Source organism: Mizuhopecten yessoensis, unplaced genomic scaffold, assembly GCF_002113885.1.
Source record: "Mizuhopecten yessoensis strain PY_sf001 unplaced genomic scaffold, ASM211388v2 scaffold9963, whole genome shotgun sequence".
NCBI classification, from domain to species: Eukaryota; Metazoa; Mollusca; class Bivalvia; order Pectinida; family Pectinidae; genus Mizuhopecten; species Mizuhopecten yessoensis.
The window spans coordinates 1,207,311-1,224,847 of record NW_018408310.1 but is presented as its reverse complement, the minus strand read 5'-3'; the positions used below and the strand labels follow the sequence as shown (position 1 = coordinate 1,224,847).

Below are 17,537 nucleotides of genomic sequence, written 5' to 3'. Positions count from 1 at the left end.
ATGTAGGAGCGTATAGGTGGTATAGGAAGTATAGGTGGTATATGAAGTATAGATGACATAGGAGGGTATAGGTGGTATAGGAAGTATATATGGTATAGGAAGTATATATGGTATAGGAAGTATAGGTGGTATAGGAGGGTATAGGTGTTATATGAAGTCAATGTGATGTAGGGGGTATAGGTGCTATATGAAGTAAAAATATGACATATATAAAGCACTGGTGAGTAAGTGAAAGGTGATATAGGAAGAAAATGGGATGTTGGAAGATATAGGTGGTATATAAAGTACAGGTGAAGTAGGAAGATATAGTTAAGAAAGCTGATGTAGGAGGGTATATGTGGTATAGGAAGTATAGGTAGTATAGGAAGGTATATGTGGTATAGGAAGTAAAGGTGATGTCGGAAGTATAGTTGATGTAGGAGGCTATAGGTGGTATAGGAAGTCAATGTGATGTAGGAGAGTATAGGTGGTATATGACGTATAGGTGATGTAGGAGGGTATAGATGTTATATGACGTATAGTTGATGTAGGAGGGTATATGTGGTACAGGAAGTTAAGGTTACGTAAGAAGGTATATAAAGTGAAGGTAATGTAGGATAGTTGGTGGTTATAGGAGGTAAAGGTGATGTATGGGGTAAAAGTGGTGTAACAGAGTATAGGTGACGTAGGAGGATATAGTTAATAAAGCTGATGTAGGAGGGTATATGTGGTATAGGAAGTATATGTGGTATATGAAGTATATATGACGGAGTGTGTATATGTGGTATAGGAAGTATATGTGGTATAAGAAGTATAGATAACGTCGGAGTGTATATGTGATATAGGAAGTAAAGGTGATATAGGAGGGTATAGGTGGTATCGGATGTATAGATGACGTAGGAGGGTATAGGTGGTATCGGATGTATAGATGACGTAGGAGGGCATAGGGGGTATAGGAAGTATAGGTGGTGTAGGAGGGTATAGGTGGTATATGAAGTATAGGTGGTATAGGAGGGTATAGGTGTTATATGAAGTCAATGTGATGTAGGAGAGTATAGTTGGTATATGTAGTAAAGATGATGTAGGATGGTAAAGGTGGTATATGACGTATAGGTGATGTAGGAGGGTATAGATAGTATATGAAGTAAACATGATGTAGGATGGTAAAGGTGGTATAGGAAGTTATAGGTGGTTTAGGAGGTATAGATGACGTAGGAGGGTATAGGTGGTATAGGACGTATAGTTACTGTAAGAGGGTATAGGTGATATAGGAAGTATAGATTATATAGGATGGTATAGGTGGTGTAAGAGGGGTTATATGATGTAGGAGGGTATTGGTGGTTATAGGAAGTAAAGGTGATGTCGGAAGTATAGTTGATGTAGGAGGGTATATGTGATATAGGAAGTAAAGGTGATGTAGGAGGGTATATGTTGTATAGGAAGTATATGTGGTATATGAAGTATATATGACGGAGTGTGTATATGTGGTATAGGAAGTATAGATGACGTAGGAGGGTATTGGTGGTTATAGGAAGTATATGAGATGTAGGAGAGTATAGGTGGTATATGACGTATAGGTGATGAAGGAAGGTATAGGTAGTTTAAGAAGTATAGATGATGAAGAAGGGTATAGGTGGTATAGGACGTATAGGTGATATAGGAGGGTATATGTGGTATAGGAAGTATATGTGGTATAAGAAGTATAGATAACGTAGGAGTGTATATGTGATATAGGAAGTAAAGGTGATGTAGGAGGGTATAGATAGTATATGAAGTAAACATGATGTAGGATGGTAAAGGTGGTATATGACGTATAGGTGATGAAGGAAGGTATAGGTAGTTTAAGAAGTATAGATGATGAAGAAGGGTATAGGTGGTATAGGACGTATAGTTACTGTAAGAGGGTATAGGTGATATAGGAAGTATAGATGCTATAGGATGGTATAGGTGGTAAAGGGAGTAATGGTACATCAATACAGAAATTGAGCTTTCTTTATGAATTGATATACTACAGCTTATACATTTCTAGAAGTATTATATATAATAACAATGTTTCAATGCGCTGAGGTATAGAAAAGAGATAGAGAATATCGAAGTATAATTATAATTCGACATCGATAACTAGAGAAATATATGAACCTGAGGAATATTAGCAGAGACGTTTTTGGTTGTTTAACTTGACGTAACATGACGTGATTCAGTCCAAATGTATCCACAAAATTCGAAATCTGGGATGGTGATCCCGTCCCTGATTAGCAGTTATGTGGTAAGTCCCGGAAAGGCTTAGAAACAAGTCATTGCATGTAATCTTCCTATATAACTTGTACTTATTTTGAAATATTTATATCTGCTATATTGTATTCCATAAAGGGATCGACGTGTCCAGTACACAAACCAACAGCTACGACGTTGACACGTGCCTCAGGTATGGAGGTGCTATTTTTTTTATAGTATTCAAGCGGTTCCTGATTATTTTTCACGATAACTAGTTTACCATATAATACACAATAAAATACGTATTATCGTATCTCACAAGAGAATTACATAATGGGGAATATTGTCTGCGAATAGAAATCGAAATATAAAAGTTTATTTGTATCAAAACTGCAAATGTCTCATGATTTAGCCGTTGCTGTTTTACGTAAAGCGACACAGATTTAGTTACAAATATAGAGATGATTTGATTGTATTTTTTCAAACACCTTTTATAAACTGTATTCGGGGTGACCCACCCCAGCAGTGTTTTATTCCTTCAACCCTTTTTCACACACGTACATAGTACTCTCGTGTACATCGGGGATCTTAAACAATCGCTATAACTAAAGGAGCGGTCCGTCCGGCTTTTTATCTAACATGGAGGACAAGGTAAACACAGTTTGAATTGAATCTTGAAAAAATCGGAATGTAGGTTCCGTTCGTTAGACTTTGTCCATTCAAATTGATGTGGATGACGAATTTCATTTTGGATTAAAATGCCCCCATCAACGAGTCTAGAGGCAGAGACGGAAACTACGGTGGGGTTCAAAAACTTTGGGTTGTTTATATTTCCTCACTAATATTGCAGACAACAGGAAATGTCAACTAGACTTAGTGTCCGGAGTGAGGTTTTACTGTATTGTTAATCATAGTGAAATATTTATAAGCATCACTATGTTTCCATTGTACAAGTTAGGTTTCATATATTAAAAAACGATTAACATTGAAGAAACCTAAAAAAAATTGTACTCAAAATCTGTCCCGTGTGTTACGGCACGATTTCTCAACCCGACACGATTTCTTACCCAGGTGAGAAATCGTGCTAAAAATGCTGAGTTCGCAACGCGATTTCTCACCTCTGCACGATTTCTCACCCGGGTGAGAAATCGTGTTAGGAGTAGGCAAATTGCCCGTTGCCATGAGTACGAACACTGAAATTGATTTTGGGGGATTGTGGTATATTTAGACTTGTTTACTACTGTACAAACTTCAAACTTGTTCGAACTTCAATATTTAGCTCACCCGGTCCGAAGGAACATTGTTAGTTTATGCCATACCGCAACGTCCGTCGTCCGTCCGTCAGTCAACTTTTTCTTTAAAATGCCACTTGTCCTGAACGACCCAGTAGATTTTGACTTAATTTGGCCTGGAGCATCCTTAGGCCAAGGGACTCAATTTTGTATAAACGATGGATGTGCCCCCTCCCCTTGGGGCAGATGGGCTGGTACAAATAGAGGAAATAGAGGTAAAACCTTTGGAATCCTTCTTCTACCATAGGGATGAAGTAATTTCATCCCAATTCAGTCTGTAACTTCCTTTGGCCAAGGGCACTAAATTTTGCATAAACGGTGGGTGTGCTTCCCCTCCTGGTGGCAGAGGGACGGGGCCCCATAGGGGAAATAGAGGTAAAACCTTTGAAATCCTTCTTCTACCACATAGATTTAGGGATTTTGTCCCAATTCAGTCTGGAGCATCCTTGGGCAAAGGGACTCAATCTTGTTAAAATGGACCCCCTGGGCGGAGAGGGGCGGGGCCCAATAGAGGCAATGGAGGTAAAACCTTTAAAACCCTGCTTCTACCGTAGGGATAATGGGGGTTTTATCCTAATTTGGTCCGGAGCATCCTTGTGCAAAAAGGACTTGATCTTGTATAAACGGTGGGTGTGGCCCCTTTGGGTGCTGAGGGTGGGGCCCAAAAGGGAAACTGAGGTTGAAATCTTTAAAATCCTTCTCATGTACCATTTGAGGGATTTTATCCGTATTTGGCCTGAAATATCCTTGTGCAAAGGGGTCTTAATTTTGTATAAATGATAGGTGTGGCTCCTTTGGGTGAAGAGTTGCGGGGCTCAAAGAGGGAATTTGAGGTTTAATTCTTTAAAATACTTCTTCTTCTGTACCATTGGATGGATTGTTTGTAATAAGAATAATTTCCCATGGTTGCTTAATTATCCAGGTGAGCGATACAGGCCCTCTGGGCCTCTTGTTTTATTTTATCTTATCATCTTTGACTTACAATGGTATACAAAGATATGTAACATACACAGATTTAATGTATAAGCATGCGTGGTTGTACAGAGGGATACAAGTATCATAGTAGAGGTGTACTGCAGTTACATACTGTATAATACATGTAGTCACTATTGATATTCGATGTTAAGTTTCCGAACAGAATTAAATCATGGCCTATCACTTGCTAAGTCATTTCAGGCTGTAACAATTTCTGCTCAGATTTATGGACCACAATAAATGTTGTTTAATTGAATATTTTAATCGTGTTCTTGAAGATGGGAAAAAAGGCCAACATCCTCCTCAAAATGGCCGCTGCAGACTGGCTTCTGATAAGTCAAAATGTATGCATTGTCCAATGTCCCTATGTAAAGTGTGCAGTGTCACTACGAACACTACTGCGATCTGCGTTGAATGTTTAATTTGACAAAATGTCCGTGTTAGGTCGGGACCTGATTGGTCGACATTTAGATATTGACCGATGTTATAGATTTGGTATGTAGATGTATTATGTACGGTTGTCAACGGTTAGCCTGTTATCCGGTTACTCGGGCGAAAGACCGCGAACCGGTTACCAAAATCCTTAACCGAAAAGTTACTTACCCCTTTTGGGAGCCCCATGTTTCCTTGGCTTAGAACTATCTGCATTTGTATAGATGCGACCGAACTTGGATAGTTTTGTAATAAAACAGTGTTCAGGGATGACATGTTACTGTTAGTTTTGTACTCTAATTTAAATACTGGCAAAGGGATGTCGCCAACACCATAAAAATCTGAAAACAATTTAAAAGGAAGCCAGAATACAAAGCTGTGATATATCAAATTTCAGATAGAACGCGCCTTTGCATGCGAGATGTAAAGATAATATGAAGAGTACACACTTGAATGAGCAAGCATGTAAAGCAAATTTTGTTCTAAAGAATAATATTACCGCATATGATTTAGAGTACAGATAACTGCAATTGAATCCGTCTAACTGCATTCCGACATGCGTTGTCCATGAAAAATACTTACTGAAGTTACATACAACTATATCCTGTGTTAATATTTGTGGTGAAAATACGTTTTAGATAGAACATTTTCCAAACATATAATGTATTTGTTGCTGTTTATTATTATCCCCCGCTTTCACCGAAATATGGGTTCGTCCGTCCGTCCGTCCGTCCGTCCGTCTCCCCGTCTGTCCGTCTGTCACGCTTCGTTTCCGCGCAATAACTACAACAAATGCCTTAAGGGCTCGGCCAAGTTCGATGACCACTTTCAGCGGACCCCATTTGGCGGAGTTATGGCCCCTTGAACAATGAAAAACGTCATGATCTGCCTCGCTTCGTTTCCGTGCAATAACTACAACAAATGTTAACCGATTTTCTTCAAACTTGGTTCGATTTTGATGAAAATTGGTATATAGGGATATAAGGGAACTGCGAATTCAACCGAATCGGTTTCGTTGCCATAGCTACCACACGGAGGTTTCTGATTGGTCGAAATTTAGATATTGTTAGATTTTGATGGAAATTTGTATAAAGGGATATTAGGGGACTGCTAATTCAACCGCATACGTTTCGTTGCCATAGCAACCACATAAAGGCTTCGGACTGGTGGAAATTAAGATATTGTTTGATTTTGATAAAAATTGGTATATAGGGGTATATAGGGGACGGCGAATAAAACCGCATAAGTTTCGTTACCATAGTAACCACACGGATGCTTCTGATTGGTCGCAATTGAGATATTGTTTGATTTCGAAGAAAATTGGTATATAGGGGTATTCGGGGACTGCAAATTCAATCGCATACGTTCCGTTGCAATATCAACTACACAGAGGCTTGTGATTGGTCGAAATTTAGAAATTTAGTATGTACCTTGTAGGTGTACTAGGGCAATGCGATCCTTTTCTGATGCATCTTTGGGACTATGGGGGCAGTTTGGGGGACCCCTGTAATGGTCCCCCATTACAATTAGTACGTGTCGCTGTAGATATTGTTAAGATGTTTCAACCAAATTCCTTATGCACATTCCACTCATGCTAAGTTTGCCAACCGACGTGATTTGTGCATATTTACGGATAATCATCGAGGTATAGGGCTTTTAACTTTTAAGCTATACATTATGTCTCAACAGCACGATACTCACATGTTTAAACCTAACCTCAATAATGTTAACCTACAATATGTCCTGCAAGCGGGGGATATACATTCCACGTATTTGCTTGTTTGACTACCAAATTGGTCGAGTAACCGGTTACAAAAATGTATGTACCCTTCCAGAACAATAATGTCACATCTGCTTTGTAGTAAGTTCATGTTGTGTACAAATTCGTGTCCTTTGTTCCTTTGGCCAAAGAAATGTGTCCTTTGTTAGATATGACTTGCAAATTATTTTGTATACGGTATATCTCGCGAAATTGACTTTTGAAAACGTCTCTATGTTTAAGGATATTTAGTGGAATTAAAAGTATATGAATAATAGATAAATAGATAAATACAGATATTGCCATCAAAAGATGTGTAGGATATGTGTTATTTCTCTAATAATAATAATAATAATAATAATAATAATGATAAATAATATACAACATTTATATAGCGCCCTATATAATTTGTAAAATTACTCTAAAGCGCTTTACACCATATGGATAATAGTTTTATATATAATTAGTTATAATTGTGGAACAAAAACAAAGGCTTACTATCACTTTTATACATTAAGCAATCAAATAATCATAGCAATGTGCACATAAATGAATAAACAAAGGGTGGTGTTTACATAACGTCTTTGCAAAGAGCCAAAACATGAAGAGGTGAGTTTTGATGTCTATCTTGAATTTTGCCAGGGTATTTAACTTTCTAATAGTAACCACCATTTTAATAGACTAATGGTAAAATATAACTTTACAAATCTAATGAATAAACCTATCAGGTTAACACAAACTACTGCCACTGCTATTGATATGTTATTCACTAATAATATTAATCTTATAAAACATAATACAGTGAACACACCAATATGCAGTGACCATTCTGTTATTCATTTTACCTGTTCAAATTCTGTATTTAAGCAAAAATCCTACCAGAAAACAATACTTAACTATGACAATGCAGATTTTGATAAAATGAATAGAGCTCTAAATGAAATAAATTGGGAAATACTAATAAATACACTTGACTCGAATGAGTTTAATAACTTTTTAACAGATTCTATTAATAATCAAATAGAAGAATGTATACCATCCAAAATTATAACTGTTCGCCCTAATGATAAACCTTGGATGAGGGATTTTATAAGGCAAAAAATTAGACAGAGAAATAGATTACATAAAAAAGCTGTAAATAACAACACTGCAATTAATTGGGAAAATTTCAGAAAGGCTAGAAATGAATTAGTAGACCTTGTTAGAGAAGCTAAAAACACTTATTTCGAAAAATTACAGCAATCGCTTAGTGACCAATCACTGCCTCCTAATAAGTGGTGGAAAATTGCTAGATCTGTCATGAATTCAAATAGTGTATCAAATTGTCTTTCTCCTCTTTCTGATAATAATAACTTAATACATCATCCATATGAAAAAGCAGAATGTCTAAATAACTACTTCAGCTCAATATCAACTTCTTCTGAAAATCTTGAACCCCTTACCCCCCATGAAAATACTTTTCCCTTCCTTCTAAACAATATCATCATATCTGAAGAGGACATTAACGATCAACTGTGTTTATTTAATGATAAAAAACCTCCTGGCCCAGATGGCATGATACCCAAGATAATGTCCTCTAACTTTACTTTGTAATAAGACTATTGAATCTGGTATTATACCTCTTTCTTGGAAAACAGCTAATATTAATGCAATATACAAAGGTAAAGGTGCTCAGAATGATGTCTCTAATCATAGGCCAATATCTACTACATCATGCTTTAAATGTGATATCATAACGAAACACCAATCAGGCTTCTTACCAAGAGACTCGACTGTAAACCAGTTATTATCTATATATGACACTATTGTAAATAACTTGGATCAAAATAATGAAATCAGATTTGTATTTTGTGATGTAAGTAAGGCGTTTGATAGAGTTTGGCATGAGGGTTTACTTTTTAAATTGGAATCGTATGGCATAAAGGGGAAATATTACAATGGTTTAGTAATTATCTTTCTGATAGAAAGCAGAGAGTATCAACAGAGGGGTTTTATTCAACTTTTAAGCATGTCAAAGCCGGTGTACCCCAAGGCTCGGTCCTTGGTCCATTTCTTTTCTTAATCTATATTAATGATATAAAAGAATGTGTAACAAGTAAAATTAAACTTTTCGCAGATGATACTTCTCTCTATGATCACTCTGCTAATAAGTATTGATACTGGTGTATATCTATCTTCACAACATCTCTGGTATTCGGCTGGACTGGATGGAATTGATGAGTGTACTATTTTATAACCAGTTCTAACTATTTCATAGTTACATGAATATTCTATAGTGCCTTGTTAAATAAATTTTAAGAGAATCAACTCCAATAATATATAATAATAACTTCATTTTCCTATATGAATTCATATCATATTCTGAAATTTTACAAAATGTTTATTTTTTGGTAACTTATCCTATATATCCAGTGGGTGGATGGCCAATGTGTTTCTACACAAGGACTTTTGGGCTTGTATCCGTTGGATGTTATGTAGAATGGGTTGTCAATAAATATACATGATTTATCTAATTATTAATATCTAAAACATAAACAGAAAATGATTAAAGCAAAGTTGAAAATGTTCATTTCACAAGCTAAATTGGAATAATCTCCCCTGCACTGTTTAATTGGATTGTTATGACAGAATATATGTAATGTTTATAAATAAGTTTGGAAAGGACTTAAATAGGCCTAGCCTGATGTCCAATCCAATTGACATATATAAAGTCAATAAAATCTGATGAAATGAAAAGGCAATTGATCCTGTCAATTAATCCAGCCCAATTTGTCTGTCCAGTAGGACCACAGGTAAATCATGAATATTGTTACAGGTAAGATACTGTGGCTGTCCTTTTGTCAGGAAATGACATCGTCGGGCAAATTTTATTTCAAAACAGTGACTTTGACTCTACAATTGTGTTTCACACTACCTTATCCCTCAAATTGTTTACAAACTGGGTGTTACATAAATAGTCGACAGATAACAACCCCTATCATCAATGAACTGGTCACTGAACCATGATAGCACCTTTTATACTTGTACTCTCAGTGGCCCATAATAGGCACAGGGCACACGTGTTACAATTAAAGAACTAGAAGGTTAATAAATATTTTGTTCGAAATCATATCTGTAATCCTGCAACCACAGTACACGTACAATGTTACCAATCATGAATGATACAATACATATATTTAGTACATGACATTTGTTCTTATTCACAGTTCATATATTAATCTACATGAGCTCTCCATTTTTGTTCAAAAGGAATATACAGAAAAAAGACGTATGATTCACTATCATGTATTAAATAATAGAACGATAGTTTTATATATTCTATGTTGACGTAATACTGTTTTAACTATAAAGGAATTTTAATGGTGATTATGTCTGTAAGGCAAAGTATTATAAACTTTAAACCACCAATACATGTATATACATGTACCGTGGATCAAAGTCGGTGCATTTGGTAATAATATAATAGGTCATCACGCTTCTATAGTTGTAATGCTTTTTTCATAAAAGGATACTGCAAACATTATTTTAAGTATATGGATAGATTACATCTAATATTTTATTTATTGATTAATTATTGAGCAAACGGGAGGAGAGAAAAATCATAGTATGTATTTAACTGATGAAACGGCAAGACATAATATGATAAATAAAATTATCTTGTGAACTGTAGTTATCTCCAGTGCACGTTGATGTGAACTCCAGTTCACTTCAGTGTTAACTCCGGTGCACAAACTTATGAACTGGGGTTCACTTTTCTTATAAACGCCAGTGCACTAGGCTTCCAAGTTAAGTTTGCTCCCAACTGTACGTATTATGTAACAATGAACCAATCAAAAAAGTATTGCAAAGTGCTTATAGTCGTCTGCAGAGTGTCCAGAACACTGCAGCACGGCTGGTTACTCGTACTCGAAAGAGAGAGCACATCACACCTATGCTATATTCATTGCATTGGTTACCTGTGATGTACGATACAGGTCGCAATACAACGTTTTGGTGTACACATACAAGTAACTGAATGGAACAGCTCCTCAGTACCTACAGGAGCTTGTTATTCTGTATCAACCGTCACGATCACTGCGGTCGGAGTCAGAATCATTGTTGTGTGTCCCAAAATCTCGTACTGTAGCCTATGGAAACCGGTGCTTTGGGAGGATTTCGGCCACGTTGTGGAATACCATTTGCTATTAGAAAGTCAAATACTCTGGCAAAATTCAAGAGGGACATCAAAACTCACCTCTTCACATCTGCATTTTAGGGTCTCTGCAAAGACGTCAATTAAATATCACTCTTTATTTGTTCAATTATGTGCACATTGCTTGCTTAAATGTAATTGTAAGCCTTTGTTTTTGTTTCACCATATGTTGTAAAGCGCTTGAGAGTAGTTTTACAAATTATAAAGGGCGCTATATAAATATTGAATATTATTATTATATTAAGAAAGCGAAATACATCAAACCTTAATTTTCGTGTATAGATCCCCGTACCACTGCCAAAATATGTTACTATGAATTAGAAATAAAACATGACCATAGCTTAAAGGATTCATTTCTGAACCACACCTTTTATCTGTTGTTTCAATATAACCTGGGATTTTTTTAACACAACTACAATAAATTCAAGCGGTTTGCTTCATTTTTGTAATACATATAAGAACATTTTTTTTTCATTCATAAAGGATAATACAATCTGCGTAATTCTATTTTAACTTTAAACGATATTTATGTCATATGTTATACTTAAAAAAAACAAGAATGGGAAGCCGAACATTGACGTCAAAAAGATAATATATACATTTCTTGCATACTAGACCGAGATATCCGCATTTCCGGCTGTGCTGAAAAATTCTATCCGACCCACGGGTCTAGATCGCTTACATGCGCAGACCGGCGTAGGAATTATAGTTACCTTTCAGGGTCATGCTATTGTTCGTGACGTCAATATTTTATCCCTTCGGTTTGAATAACCTTATCCATACTTCACATTCAGGGATGGATTCTATTAGTATTTTACACTGACAACTTTATGTACTTTATTTCACCAAAACCAAACATTTCAGAAAGATTTTGGCTGTTTCTCGTTGCTATTACACATTTTGAAAGATACAAAACATTGTAAGTAAATTGTTCTGTTAGCAAAGACGGTCTAAACTTTAAATCCAAACAACTAGCGAAACATATATAAAAAGTTAAAGGACGCCTAATATAACAAAAGTAAAAAAATGTACAAAGACTAGTCCTTTGATACTTGCAGGTCAATGTATCTGCTTTCAAGATAATCTGTCAGACTGTTTATGCTGTTCGTTGTGTCATATAAAATATAACCTAAAGATGTGTTCGTGTTTGTTGACTGTATACGTACTGGTATAACTCTATGACCCCTATATTTAAAGGTTATTCCCGTCATATAAAACAACAAAAATAAATTAGCACCCATATTTAAAGCATATCAAAAGGCAGTCATATTACCTCTTATATGTCTTACGATTAGTATGTTTTTAATCATTTCAATTCATAATAATAGCTTTTGAAAGTAAAACATGACAAATTTAAAACAACGTTAAAGTTTTATCGATAATGCTACAACAGAATGGTGGTTATACATTGAATGGAATTTCGGTGTATCTGCTTAAAAAACGATCATAGGCAGCAATTCAAAATAAAACCTTCCACTGACTCGGCATCAGTAAGCTCAAACAATTTTAAACTTCTTTCTAATTGTCTAGTTACTGTATACGTACGTCCATTGCATTCAATCTTATTTCAGCGCTCATAATTTTGTTTTAAATATTGCCCTTAATTCTGATTGCGTTTATTTGATTTATATATATTGGAGCCAAATCATCAATGATCTAATCAGCAAAAAATGCATAATCACAAATTTTTTGACTGCATTAAAATAAGTACGTCGACAAGAACTGGACCCTACTCACCGTGTTCTCGAACGTTGACCTCCTGACCATTGATTGCCTCTAGACATAGAAGTGCTTCATAATAGCTTCTTACCTTCTAATTGATGTTGTAATCTTCCAATATCTTCTAACAATTAGCATTCTGTCCTTTCACGTTGAAGCCGTTATATTCGTTTTCTATTTCACACCTTTTTCAACGTCGTAAAAGTGTTCCGCTTAACTTTAAATAGGCTTTTATAAACATCTACGTGTATACAATTTGTTCCTATATTCGACATTTTATTAAATTATTTTTTTCACTTTTACACAGAGACAATTTTAATATCTACTTGTTACCGTCGACATCCGACGATACAATAAATTATAGGAATTCAATTGCTGTATATAATATGCTGTATTCAATGCATTACATTTTTCTGTATTATTATCTTCTCTCTTCCTATTTTCTTCTCCTTTTTCCTAGAACCTTGTTTACAAAAACAAAAAACCCGCCCACCTAAAAATCTGCAGAATCTTGAATGAAAAAGGTTTTCAGCAGCCAGTATGTCTGAAACCTGTGATGTCAGCTGCTGAATTTGGTTAAAATTCAATTGAAACAATTGAGACATGATATCGTTATGAATGACGTCAGGTCAACAACGCAATCAACGTTTATATATAATGTTGGGACACTTGAATTGATGTTAGAATAATTTAATGGTTCGATATCCCTGTTAAAAGAGCGTTTCGTAAACACAATTTTTATACCTATTTAGTTCTTATTAAAAGCATTTTTATCTAGCCAATCATCTTTTTAATTGATTGTTTGATCAAATGCTATTCATCATTGTTCTTGTCTTCCAGACGTGGTTTAGCTGCCGCATTGCTGGTGACCTCGATACTCTATGCTTTATACGTTTACACGTCTACGAAGAATGGTATCCAGATACACAACAGAAGGAAGGTGTCAGCTTATCGTACACCTTACAAATTATCTAACACTGTACCAGAACCACAGATCAGCATGCCGTCATCCCGACAAATACACATGCACTTTTATAACCCGCCACGTTGGTTCAAAAATGTTTCCGAAGTTTTTAAGCGATGTCCCAGAAATTGTTCGATGTCGGCTGGAAAAGGTCAAGATTATTATGATAAAGACGTTGTAATATTTTTCAGTCAAACGCTCGGCGCATATCCAGAGAAGAAAAGACGAGGACAAATCTGGGTTCTCTATGGTAAAGAACCGCCTCCACTGCATCACCGACATATCCGGAAGTGGAAAGGACTTTTCAATTGGACAATGACATATCGTAGGGATTCAGATATACAGTGTAGGTACGGACATTTTGAAAGCAAGTTTAACTCGTTATTGCGCTCTCCTAATATAACCTTCAAATACAGGTCTGTAGTTGACTCGGCAAAGTCTCTAAAGCCAAAGGGACATGCTAGTTCCACCGCCTGGTTTGTGTCCCGTTGCCATGCTCAGAGCAGACGAGAAGATTACGTAGCAATTCTAAACAAAACGCAGTCTGTGGATGTATTTGGTCGTTGTGGTACCATTAAGTGTTCTAAGGAGGACAACTCCCAATGTTTGTCATTGTTAAGTCGGAACTACAGGTTCTACCTTTCCTTTGAAAACTCCCTATGTAGGGATTACATTACCGAAAAGAGTTTTAATTTCTACACAAAAACTCTTGACACCGTCCCCATTACGCGTGGATTTGGTGGCATACACTCGTTATATTTACCTCCGGGATCATTTATAGATACAAGTAATTACGATCATATCGATGAGTTAGGGCATTTTTTAAATTATCTTAGTAAAAATGATACATTATATTCACGATATTTCCAATGGAGAAAATATTACCAAGCTAATTTGAACATAATTGACCCGTTCTGCGAACTTTGTGACCGAATGCACTTGCCAGATGTGAATACACGCTATCATAGAGTGTATAACAACATTCACCAGTGGTTTTTTGGTTCATCCAATGTCACCATGTGTACAAACGCTGAGGATTTACGAAAATAACCTTTTCATAACATTAGAAGAACACATTCGGTATAGGAATAACGTTGAATTTATCCTTAGTTCCACAGTGGATATGTTCGTTCACCTCTTCATTTATACTTGTTTGTTGTTTGTGAATATGTTATCGCTGGCGTAACGTAGTTTCTGTCGAATATAAAAACAGAACATTTTTCACAAACAACTGCATAGCTATGACTTTTAGACAAACCATTCATATTTTCAAGTACATGTTCACTGGAATTCGAGAGCGTTCTTGTAAATTAATGTATAGAACATTCAGTTGGCCATGCCCCATATCTATGAGATTGACATTTAGACGCTTCTTTGAATGATTATTATCTGTCTTTAATGATAGTCTCTGACAATTTATCATTCAATGCGTAGGTCAAACATTTTAATACGCAGTCTAATTTCTTGTTTATCTCACGTTTGTTTCCACTATGCGTTACCGGATACACCATATAATTATATGGATTTTGAGTAAAGCAAAAGATATATTTCTTCAAGTCTTCTCTGCCGGATAGTTTTGTGATTTAAGAAAACACAATTTTTGTTTCTCGGCCATGTATCTGTCATATTGGTTTATATTTACTATAGTTTAAACACTAGAAGCAGTATTGCTAAGTTCAATGGCTTTTATATGCATGTTTTTTTTGGTTTTTTTGAAATCTTAACAAACAATTTTGTCAATTTTTTTTTTTTTGTATTTGTTTTATTTTTCAGAATATTTTTTTTTTTACAATGCAAAGTACATTTGTAATAGCTGAAAATCTCACACACACTAATCTCACTTCTACCTTCACACACACAATTATCGATTGTTATTTTGATACATTTTTCCAATGTTTACATTTGCATTGCATTTGTATGAAGCAGAGGATGAAAATAAGACAAGGACAAAACATGTCAATATATGTATAGTAATAGCTAAACAAAATATTTTGATGTCTTATAGATAGGAAAAATGGATACAAAACAACTCATATACTAATGTCCAATAATATAACATATTATAACTGTAAACAGTATTCTTAATATAAAGTTCAGCAAATTGAAGATTCAGGAGATAATAAAGTTCAGCAAATTGAAGATTCAGGAGATATTAAGTAACTTTTGCCTTTTTTTCCAATTATTTTTAAAGGTGTTATTATATTTGTCATCTTTACCTGTTGCAATATATGTTTGTGTAATATAGTTGTCCTTGATTGCTTTTTTAAGACCATTTATAGATAATTTGGTTTGTGCATCTTGCTGAATAAATGTACTGTTTCATAATCAAAATAATTGTACTGTCTATTGGTGTTCTTATTCCATCTTGATTATATAATCCAAAGATAAAAGTATCCTTATTGTAAGCAAAAGGGATCATTAAGGCATCTAATAAAAACTCAAAATTTTGTAACATAACCTGCACCTTATCACATTCCCATAGGGTATGTTCTATTGTTTCAATATCAGTTTTACATGAGTTACAATAAGGACTATCAGCTATTCCTGCCTTAAATAAGAATGAGTTTGTTGTCAAAATGTGTTGATTGATTCTGTATTGAAGCCACTGTAATTTTGAGTTTTTGGTTATATGAAAAGGCATTTTACATATTTTCTTCCATGTTTCATGATCAAAATTAAAAACACCATCCCATTTTTTTCTTCCAGTGGATATTGTATTATTTTTATTGAGTAAATAATAAAAATCTTGTGTCCCTTTTTTCCTGCGGAAAAGTATTTCTAGATTAATTGGTATGAAAGGATTGATAGGACATGGTAAATCTTGTTTCTGTTTATGTCTTCGAATAGCTGAAATAAGTCCTTGGTAATTAAGAAAGTTTGTATTTATACCAAAGACCTGTTGAAATTCCTGAAAAGAGTAATACAAATTAGTGTCTGTATTGATTAAATCGCTGATAATAATAATTCCTTTATTGTACCAATCCCGATAAAAAATACTCTGGTTATCTATTTTAATTACATTAGTATACCATATTGGTGTTTTGGCCAATTTATCTGGAGATTGATATGAATAGTGTTTATTTGATAAGTTTATCCATGCTTCAAAAACATCTTTCCAAAATAAATTCTTACAGTTATTGTGACATATTGAAAAATACTCAGTTCCACAGTTAGCCAAAATATGATCATCAACAGAAGTTCTTAGAATAATTTGCCATTTATTTGAACTTGTATAGAGTCTCCTTAACCACGTTAACTTTAGAGATTCAATGAAAGACTTTACATGTAACATTTTTAGACCTCCGTCAATGTATTTTTTAACAGTTATATCTCTTTTCACTTTATCTATTTTACTTTTCCATAAAAAAAGGTACAGTTCTGTGTTTAACTTTTTCAGGAAATTCTCATCTGGGTTTGGTAAAGAGATAAAGAGATGATTAAACTGAGAAATTAATAGTGCCTTTATAATATGGATTATACCTATTGGTGTCAAAATTCTTCTTTCCCAAGTTCTAATAAGGGCCTTTATCTTAACTAGTTTTTTTTATCATAATTCAGTTTAGGTATTCGGTGTAGGTCAACATGAAACTCAATCCCTTAAAGTACAAATTTTTGATTTCCCCACTGTATATTCAATTCAGGGTACACAACTTCATCATTATATTTGTTACTCCCAATCCAAATAGCCTGTGTTTTAGTTACACTTATTTTTAATCCAGATATTTTTGCAAAAGTTTTTAGTTCATCAATTGATTCTTTAAGTGATCTCTCTGTTCCATCTAAAATCAGTGAAGTGTCATCCGCATATTGAGACAGTAAAATAGGACTATTATCAATATCAATACCTTTTATATTTTTATTGTTCCTTATTCCAATAGCTAAAATTTCAGCACACATTATAAATATATATGGTGCGATGGGGCCCCCCTGCCTACAGCCTCTTTCAATTTCGAAAAATGGAGACAAATTTCCCCCTTGAATAATAGCTGAACTTGACTTTTTTTGTAGAAT

The 17,537-nt window shown here is 34.8% G+C and overlaps 1 protein-coding gene across 1 annotated transcript; it reads left to right on the top strand.

The window, feature by feature from the left end:
• The first annotated feature begins 2,244 nt into the window (after positions 1-2,244).
• Positions 2,245-16,244, top strand: LOC110459056 (alpha-(1,3)-fucosyltransferase C-like). Its single transcript, XM_021511103.1, has 2 exons — positions 2,245-2,404; positions 13,403-16,244. Exon 2 carries the CDS (start codon positions 13,563-13,565, stop codon positions 14,574-14,576), a length of 1,014 nt encoding a protein of 337 aa, XP_021366778.1. The 5' UTR covers positions 2,245-2,404; positions 13,403-13,562; the 3' UTR covers positions 14,577-16,244.
• Positions 16,245-17,537: the final 1,293 nt, after the last annotated feature.